At 52.0% G+C, this 9,596-nt stretch overlaps 1 protein-coding gene across 1 annotated transcript; it reads right to left on the bottom strand.

Annotated features, from left to right (window-relative positions):
- Nucleotides 1-2,979: 2,979 nt before the first annotated feature.
- Nucleotides 2,980-9,031, bottom strand: LOC137142718 (uncharacterized). Its single transcript, XM_067532174.1, has 4 exons — nucleotides 8,986-9,031; nucleotides 8,535-8,893; nucleotides 5,261-5,573; nucleotides 2,980-3,119 (listed from the first exon to the last, which is right to left on the bottom strand). Exons 1-4 carry the CDS (start codon nucleotides 9,029-9,031, stop codon nucleotides 2,980-2,982), a joined length of 858 nt encoding a protein of 285 aa, XP_067388275.1.
- Nucleotides 9,032-9,596: the final 565 nt, after the last annotated feature.

Raw genomic sequence — 9,596 nt, 5'->3', positions numbered from 1 at the left:
AGTGTCTGGGGAGGGACTGAGGCTCCTGCGATCAGCAGTTTGTATTTAAACAGGACCCCCTTGGTGCGGATTTGCATGCGGGTTTCGCCCAGCGGGGATGGGAGATGAAAGGGGCGGGCAGGGCGGTGGTTCGGGGCTAAATGTGAGGAAACCGAGAGAGATGGTGCAGGTGCTGCTCTGTAGCAGAGCAGGAGAGAACTGACTAGCTGGTAAATTACCTCTGGTGTTAGATGCTGGGTTCCTAGAAGATGAGGGTTGGAAGGGACCCCAGGAGGTATCTAGTCCAGCCCACTGCTCAAAGCAGGACCAACCCCAACTAAATCATCCCAGCCAGGGCTTTGTCAAGCCGGGCCTTAAATACATCCAAGGATGGAGATTTCCCCACCTTTGCGGGTTACCCATTCCAGTGCTTCACCACCCTCCTAGGGAAAAAGCTTTTTCCAGATTCAGATCTCTCTGGGACTTTGCCATTTTCCAAGATTTTCCAAGATCGACCCAGAGACAGCAATGATTTCATGCTGGATTTGTGCCCGTGTGAACGAGAGTAGAATCTGGTTTTCATTGGCTGAGCTAACAGCAGGATGGGACCAGATGCAGAACTGGGCTGGGCTGGGTAGTAAATGGGTTGTTCCCAGCTCCAGAAAACTTTGACTTTTCTTAAAAAAGGAAAATCCTGAGCAGTAAAACATTTCAATGATCAGCAACGAGAAATGATGGGGGTTGGCCAAAAAACAAAATAGTTTTCAGCTAAAAACACCAAAAATAGTTATTTTCTTTTTCAAATAGTTTAGTTGGGTGCCTAATTTTCCATTGCAGAAAATCTCTGATTGGAAAAGTTTTACTATCCATTTTCAGTCCTTAAGGTGACCCTAATTACCGTAGTGTCAGAGCGTCTCACAATCTTTAGTGTCTTTTGTGCTCATAAGTCTCCTGTGAACAAGGGAAGTGTCATTATCCCTGTTACACAATTGGGAAACTGAGGCACGGAAGGCCAGGTTATCAGAGATATTTTGGTTCCTGACAGGCAGCTACTGGGATTTCCAAAGGCACCGAGGTGGTAAAAACTCACTGAAATCAGCGGGATCTCTGTACATCTTACAAACATCTGACAAATATCTGGCGCAGGCGGAGCTTAGACCCTTGTGCAAATCCCACGAGGGACCTCTCTGCTATTGTAGGTGCCAAATCACTTGGACAATCTGGTCTAGAGAGACTTGTGCAGGAGAAGTGTCTGGTCCAGCGAGGAGGGGTAATAGCGACAGAGCCTAGAGAATGGGCAGATTGTGAAAGGATTTTCAATGGGAATTCGGTGGCTAAAAACCTTTCAGATCCCTGACTCTCACTTCCTTGGGGTCAATGAAGATTCCAGCGTGTTAGGGAACCCCACTAATAATATTGCGGGGCTGGAAACGAGCTGTCAGTGCAGACGGGGGAAGATCTCAGCGCCTGAGGCCAGGGCAGGGAGGTTACAAGAGGAAACAGATGGAGCCCTCTGCATTCAGGGCGACTTTCCCTCCTGGGCTCTTGTCCTGGGCTGTCTCAGCGTGGGTCCCACCTGGAGCAGTAATAGGTGGCGGTGTCTGCAGCCGTCAGGGAGCGGAGCTGCAGGTAAAACTGGTTCTTGGCGTCCTCTTTGGAGATGGTCGCTCGGGATTTGAAGGCCGGGGCGTAGTTTGTGCTCCCGGAGAAATGGACCCGGCCTACCCACTGCAGCCCTTGGCCGGGACCCTGGCGGACCCAGTTCCACCAGGCCTGGGTGGAGATGGAGTCGCCGGACACGGTGCAAGTAACGGTCAGGGACTCTCCAGATTTCAGCACGCCCGGGGCGGATGGGACCAGCTGGATCTGGGAGAGGGCACCTTGGCAAAGGGAGAAAAACAGAGCAGTGAGACTCTGCCCACGCGGCGCGGGGAAAGCGTGGTCCTGAAATACACACGCCAGGGAGCCGCCAGGAGGCAGAAAAGAGCAGGCAGCAGCAGGGCCATCTCTCAGAGCTGTAGCAATCAGGAGGAGACGCTTTTTCCATTGGAGGGTGGTGAAGCACTGGAATGGGAGCTGGTGGAATCTTCAACTTTATGGGTTTTTAAGCTGCGCCTTGACAAAGCCCTGGCTGGGATGATTTAGTTGGGGTTTGGTCCTGCTTTGAGCAGGGGGTTGGACTAGATACCTCCTGAGGTCCTGAGTACGGTAATTTTCTGTCTTAACTGGGGAGCATTTCCCTAGCAGGAGGGAACGGGCAATTCTGTGTGTAGGGAGAGATGGGGACTTCTACAAGCAGAGGTTTGTATTTAAACAGCTACCAGTGGGACAGAGATTTCCCTGCTGGCTTCACCCAGTGGGGCTGAGAACTGAAACGGGCCGGTAGAAGCTGCAGGCGGTATTCCAGTCACTGACCATCCGACTGAACACGCAGGAACGGTTATGACACGGCAGATGTCTCTCTTCTCTCTGCGCCAGGTTTGCCCAGTGCAATGGGGCCTGCAGAACTGGGTGACCCAAACATTACTTCTGGGAACCCATCGGTCAAAATAATCCCCCAAGGGGGCGAAGTGCAGGGCCCACAAGTTGGGTGGAAATTGATGTTTTCTCGCTTGTATAGGAAGCAGGGAGATTTCTTAGTGGACGGGGCTAGGAGGAGGTGGGATGTGAGGGAGAAACAAGGGAGGTGGGGGTGTCCGGAGAACCCGCTGCAGGCCAGGCCCTGTCTGTCCCGTCCCCTGTAGCACACAGGCAGGGTTCCAGTTGCTGGCTAGTTAGAAATCCGCTTCCCCTTTTTGTACAGTCGCTGCTTTGCTCTGTGTCACTGTGTCTGGTGCAGTAATAGGTGGCCGTGTCTGCAGCTGTCAGCGAGCCCAGCTGGAGATAAACTTCGTCTTTCGAGGTGTCCCGGGTGATGGTGACACGAGGTTTGAGAGCCGGGTTGTACTCTGTGGTCCCCCCGCTAGCTGTGCTCCGAATAAACCCCATCCACTCCAGCCCTTACCCAGGAGGCTGCCGGTTCCAGCTCCAGTAGTAGCTGTCGAAGGAGGTACCAGAGACTTTGCAGGTGATACTGAGGGACCCTCCGGGCTTCACCACTGCCGGGCCGGTCTGGACCAGCTGCACCTGAGAGAGGACATCTGGGGAAAGGGAAAGGAACAGAGGATTGAATTAATGACGGAAGGAATCTGTGGATGGGTTCCCAATTCCCCCCTGTCCCAGAGACACTCACAGGAGGGGGCAGAGAACATGGAAAGGAAAAGCACCAGAGATTTCATTCTGGTTTCCATGCAGCGAGGGAAACGCCGCAGCAGGCAGGAACAGGCAGCTCTTGGTCTGGGGGGAGACTGTGGCTCCTCGAATCCGGGGTTTGTATTTAAAGAGCAGCCCCCGGGGCAGGGATTTGCATGCGGCTTTCACAGTCTGGTTATCAGAGATGACAGGGTGCGAGCGCTCAGTACATGGCAGTGTCCCGTTGGGTTCAGGTGTGTCCCCTTTTACCGCACAGAGATGCACTGCGCTCAGCTCAGCTCAGCACACATGGACTGAGCGGTGATGGCCGGGTCAGGGTAGGAAGGAGACAGCAGAGGGCAGGGCACTGGGCTGGTCCGGAGGAGAACTCCCTGGGCTGTAATTGGCATCTAGGGATCACCAAGTGGGGATAAACTACCAGGGAGAGCTCTGAGTAGGCCACGGTGTCTGGGTGATGAGACTCCTGCACCCGCTTCATGTCGGAGGGTGTGACCCAAAGGCCATCGACGTCCGTGGGTGTCTGTCCTTTACAGCACTGGCTATCTGAAAACGTGCTGGGCATTTACAATAAATGTAAACCCGTCAATAGAAACGAGGCCATGGTGTGAGATTCGGAGGGGGAAGGACCCGCTGCTGTAGGGAGAGAGCCTGGGTTTAGGTCCCAGAGCGTGACAAACGGGTGCAGTGAAAGCGGAGGGAACTGGGGATGAGGAGAAGCGGCAGTGCCTGGGCTTTAGTGGACAAAAGGGCTGTGACTGGCGGAGCACAGAGATCAGAGAAACACACGAGAGAAATATATTTTGCCCTCGGTTTTCCAACAGAACCGCTGTGTGTGTGACTGCTGCCCTCTCCTGGAAGAATCCTGTCGTGTGCACGCATGCGCCAGCTCGTGTATTCACTAGCGTCCTTGCCGCCCCCAAACACCGCAGACGAGTCGCTATCGGTCAGGTTGTGTGTGTCTGTGGCAGGGAACTGAGCTGGGTGACTTTCTCCTCTCCTTCCTCCCATTCTCTGTAGAAATGGTCTTAAATTTTATTTAAACTTTGTCCTGAAAGCCTGCCTGGGAGTCACAGAAATCCAGGCCATCTTCCCCTTCCCCAGTCCTCTGTGGACAAGGTTCCTCACGGTGTGAAAAAAACAGCGACTATCGTTGCAGGAGCTGACCTGACCAGGAATCCCTGCACCTCGAACAGTGGCCCCCGCCTCAACTGTAGGAGGAAGGTGCCAGGATGCTCGGAGTGGAATATTGTGGAATAATCTGCCCAGAGGGGAAGTTTCTTCCTGATTTCCTGGGTGCCCGGTTGGTTGGTTGATGGGCTGCAGGCAGAGCCTTTGAACTGGGAAATGTTGTACAAATACCTTCAATTCAATCCCAGCCCACGGACTGTCTCAGAAATGCCACTGGTGACTCCCACAGCGGATTCCTGCAGCACGTGGTGGGATATTTTCATTGTGTGCGGGGTATAGAAGTGGGTGATAGACACAGATAAACTTCTAACATCTACTCTTCACAGGAAGCTTCATTTTTCTCACACCAGCCCTCTTCCTATGACCAGCCAGGATCATGTTGAGTCACTGCTTTCAGTGAGCCCTAACCCTACACCCAACCCTACACCCCAGCCCAACTGGAAGACTCATTTTATACCTAAACCTTAACCATAACCTTCCTTTAACCCTAACCCTGCTCCTAGCCTGGTACTCATCTAAATCCTACATTTCCTTGCATCTCTCTTGTGTGTCTCTGTGCGTCTCGCTGTCCCAAGATATTTCAATGCAAACATTTCACTTGTTTAGATGGCTAAGAGTGCGGTAATTCTGGAGAAGCTGAGTGAAATTTTGTCTTGTTTTCTGGTGACTGAATGTCCTGGAGGGCAGTTGTTTTTCAGGATGGTTTTCAGACATCTTCTGTGTGTTGGCGGGTGGGTGTGCGCTTGCTGCTCCCTGCTGGAGGGAAGGAAACCGGTCAGTGTCCTGTGGGAGGGCGGAGGACAGGATCTGTAGCCAACACTCCCAGCTAACCTCGCCTCACAGCTCGGTTTAGAATCCGCTTCCCCTTTTTGTGCAGTCCCTGCTTCGCTCTGTGTCACTGTGCTGCTGGCACAGTAATAGGTGGCCGTGTCTGCAGCTGTCAGCGAGCGGAGCTGGAGGGAGAACTGGTTCTTGGCGGTGTCTGCAGAAATGGTGATTCGGCCTCGGAAAGCCGGGGTGTATTCTGTGCTCCCGCCATATTGGTAAACATATCCCATCCACTCCACCCCTTTGCCAGGCGCCCAGCGGATCCAGGTCCAGTAGTAGCTGGTAGTAACAGAGTCCCCGGTGACGGTGCAGGTCAGTGTGAGGGTCTCTCCAGGCTTCACCACCCCCGGCCCGGACTGGACCAGCTGGATTTGGGCCAGGACACCTGCAAAGACAGGAAAAGTTACAGTTAAATCCTTACCTCTCTTTCTAAGGGTTTGATTATTTCACCAGAATGTCTGCTGGTGACTTACAGGGCGAGGCAGCGAGTAAAGCCAGAAGGAACGATACATTTTCCATCTTTTGAGAAGGTGAAAAATAAGGACAAACTGAAATTCACGTCAGCCCCTGTGAAGGCGGGTCCCTGTGAGGACCCAGGAGCTGCTATTTAAAGGGAGACTCTGGATGGGAGATTTGCATAAACACCAGACTGCAATATCGGCCTTGAAAAGGAGGTAAAACCACAGAAACTCTGCAGCTCCTTGTGTTCAGTTGCTCTTTGAGAGCTGTGAAAGAGGCCAGGGAAATGAACCAGCTCTTAGTGAACACTGCATGATCTGGCCTTTCTTTCTTTCTCCTCAGCTGTAAAATGGGTTTAATGAGCCTCCCCTGCCTGCCTTGCAGATTGAGAGGGTAAAATCCAGGACGGGTTGTTAGTCGGACACACTCTGCAGTGATATGGGGCAGAGAAGGACAGAACCAGGGAGGAGGCTGGGCTACCACTTGCCAGGGAATCCACTGAGATTTTCGTTCCCAAATGTTGCAGACTTCTTGATAAATGTCAACCTTAACCCTTGGAGTCCATCCACTGAGTATTGGGCCTGGGGGTGAAGGAGCAGGTCTTTTGTTTATCTGACATCTGCACATGTGGCTGGGATTCCTGAACGGGATTTAAGGGACCTGGGATCCCCCGACCCAGTGGGTTTGAGTTGTTCCCATCATTTGAGAAGGGTCAGAAGGAGAGTTTGGAAATAAAGCCAGTTCTTTTAAATGGGCAGGTGCCCAGAGAGAAGGTGGGGGAAGCCAGCAAAGGGGAAGCAACAGGATTCAGGAAAGGGTGCAGGGATTTGATTGGTTGGGGGGGCGGGCTCTGTCTGGAGGGTAAGGGCAGGTGTCTCTGCCTGGGTCTCTCTAACTAGAGAAAAGTTCGATTTGGCCAAGTAACTGCAGCAAACAGTTTCAGGGCGGGAGGGAGGACAGCAGGGAAACAGGAAATGTCTGGGCTGTCTCCAAGGAGCCTGTGGTCACAGTAGCTCAGGAGTGGGGCTGGGACAGACACTGGAGAGGGGAGGGAATTTGCAGGGTATTAAACCCTGTCCTGCCGGGCTCCAACCAATGATACTCAGAGCTCAGTGGGGCAGGAGCCAAAGTAGCCACCGACAACATGTCAAAGAGTCATAGTTGTTGTGGAGACTGAATCACATAGTGGCGTCTGCAGCACCACATGCACTGCCCCCCCACCCCACGTGGATAAAGAGGCAGCCTGGGGAGGGTTGACTCAGCAGCAGGAGCCGCATGTACCTGTCTCCTTATAAGGAAATGAAGTGACCCCACCTGCTGGTGCATGGTCAGCAACTGCTCAGGATAATTGTAATCACCTGGTTGGCTGGTCCATACCTGCCCAGGAAATCAGGAGCACCTGGTTGGCTAAACTCTGAGCCATGACCTTAGAAGGTCATGCAGCAAATAGCAACCAATGGGGCTTAGCCTCTGCTGACCGTGGGAAACTATAAAAGTTCAAACCCAGGTAGCAGAGGGCAGAGAGGAATTGAATCTACCCGGCACCCCGTGTATCTCTTGGTCGTGTCGGCTTGGCCGGCTGACGCATCTTCCCCAGCCTGCTTCGCTGTGAACTGATCACTCACAGTGGCTCTCTCCCGTCTGCAGTATCTAAAGCAAACGGCAACTGAATCTGGCCAGCATGGTATACCTGTATATAATGTTTGTGAGTGTGGATTAACTGTTCTCTGTTGTGTTTGTCTTGTAACCTCTTTGGGGAACTCCAAAACCGGGCACCCTAGTGTCACACGCTGGCAGCCATGCATTGATCTGGAGAGATCACAAAACGCTGAAGTCTTGGGTGGTGCATTTTGTCCTTTCGCACACGGAGTTCTCCTGCCCTTTGCTATCCCTGTTTGCTGTGCAATTGCTTGCTGTGAAACTGTTTATTATAAGGATAGAATTGTTTCTTATAAAATAAAGGGTTTATTGGTTAAGCAAACCCCTAGAATCATCACTGTCTCGCCAACCCCCTGTATCCCAAACCGAACCTATCTGAGAGTTTTTCTCTCCGTTTCCACAGTTGTGTGAATGGCAGGAGAAATCTGTCTCTCTCTCTCTCTCTCTAAATAGACAGACCAATGTAGATATAAGTAGATGAATGGATAGAGAGGTAATTCTCCCAGCAAATGAGTTAATAGCTTAATGCAAGTTGATCACTTAATTCTTTAATAAGATAGTAGAAGCATCCTGATGGGTTAATAACTTGGACTGGTTGATAATTAAATCACACAGTGTTTTAACAGCCTGTTCTGCAAAGAGCCGCTGCAGACACATTAAAGTACCGTGCGGCTGGAGATGCACCTTTGCAGAATCTCTGGTGTAAACCAAGCTCTGTTGGAGAGCAGGAGGAGAGCTGAGGTGCAGGCTGGGTTATCTCACATCCTCCACTGCGGGATTCTTACACGAAGCAACCCCGGCTAGTGATGGGCAGAGGCAGGATGTTGCAGTAAATGCAACTTGACTTGATCCTGGCTGGGAATTCCTAAGTTCCTCAGGGAGAAATGCAGCACTTTGCTGTGTAGCTAGTTTTGAAACAGAAGGTGTATGTCAGTGTTAGGCCCCCCAGGATTGAAAGGAGACCTGGTGTTCTTTTGTGATTGATTCCCCCAAAGGGGAGAAATGAGACGTCATTTCTGCATGTCTGAGTTAGAAGGAACTGAGTTGGGAGAAGAGGAATTTTCCCTTTCCCTCTCTCCACCTCCTCAATATCGCTTTGTTCAGTGTCTCGCCCACCTTCTAATGGAAACGTTCGTGTGAAAGGCCCCGAGTGACTCTAGACAAGCCGCTTCCCCTTTTTGTACGAGTCCCTGCTTTGCTCTGTGTTGCTGTGCGTCTCCGCCACAGTAATACGTGGCCGTGTCTGCAGCTGTGAGGGAGGCCAGCTGCAGGGAGTACTGGTTCTTGGAATTATCCGAAGAGATGGTGGTCCGGCTTTGCAGAGACGCGGCAAACAACTTGCTCCCATTGTACGGATATATATATGCTACCCACTCCAGCCCTTTCCCGGGAGGCTGCCGGATCCAGATCCAAGCATTGCTGCTGCTAGTGATGGAGACACCTGAGACAGCACAGGTCAGTGTGAGGGTCTGTCCGGGCTTCACCACGCCAGGGCCAGACTGGACTAGCTGCACCTGAGAGAGGACACCTGAAAAAGGGAAATAAAGCATGGAAAGAATTAGTCACTGAATGAATCTGAGGCTCTGTCTCTAATTCTCCTGCTCTGTAAGAGTCACTCACAGGTGGGGGCCGATAACAGGGAAAGGAAAAGCAGGACAGACTTCATTCTTCTTTTCATGCCCTGAGGGATAATTCCCCAGCAGGCAGGAACGGGCAGTTCTGTGTCTGGGCAGAGACTGAGACTCCCACACTCAGGGGTTTGTATTTGAAGAGGAACCCTCGGGGCAGGGATTTGCATGTGGCTTTCTCAGGGTGGCTATAAGAGAGGGTAGGGGCGTGAGTTCTCAGTACATGGCGATGTCCCCTTTGCACAGGGGTTCCCTTGATACCAGACAGACAGACAGTGTGTGCTCAGCTCAGTGCACTTGTCAATTGCTCTGGGGATTCCCCTAGGGCCCTAGGCTAGAGGGAATAAATCTCAGGTTCGGTGCCTAAATATCCCACACGCTCCCTGTTGGGACAGGGTAAAATGGACCCAGGGGCTTTGTGTGCACAATTCCCTCTGGTGTTGGTGGGAGGTGGGTGCCCAAATACCCAACGCGGATTTGATAATCTCAGCCTTGTTCAGTGACGCTGGGACCCATCTACTCACCTGTAAAATGGGTTTAAGGAGATATCCCTGCCTGCCCTTCAGGGTTGTTGTGTAGCTACTTTTGAAACAGAAGGCGTGT

This window comes from Emydura macquarii, unplaced genomic scaffold (assembly GCF_026122565.2).
Source record: "Emydura macquarii macquarii isolate MOO-44397 ecotype Brisbane River unplaced genomic scaffold, CSIRO-AGI_Emac_v2 contig_3244, whole genome shotgun sequence".
NCBI lineage: Eukaryota > Metazoa > Chordata > Testudines > Chelidae > Emydura > Emydura macquarii.
Note: the sequence above shows the minus strand (reverse complement) of the source record. Positions and strands in the feature narration are given on the sequence as shown.

Coding starts and splice junctions, on each gene's coding strand:
- LOC137142718 (XM_067532174.1), bottom strand. CDS start 9,031: ATGAAGTCTGTCCTGCTTTTCCTTTCCCTGTTATCGGCCCCCACCT. Junction 8,894..8,985: donor CCTGTTATCGGCCCCCACCT/GTGAGTGACTCT, acceptor TCCCTTTTTCAG/GTGTCCTCTCTCAGGTGCAG. Junction 5,574..8,534: donor GACTCGTACAAAAAGGGGAA/GCGGCTTGTCTA, acceptor AAGCCTGGAGAG/ACCCTCACACTGACCTGCAC.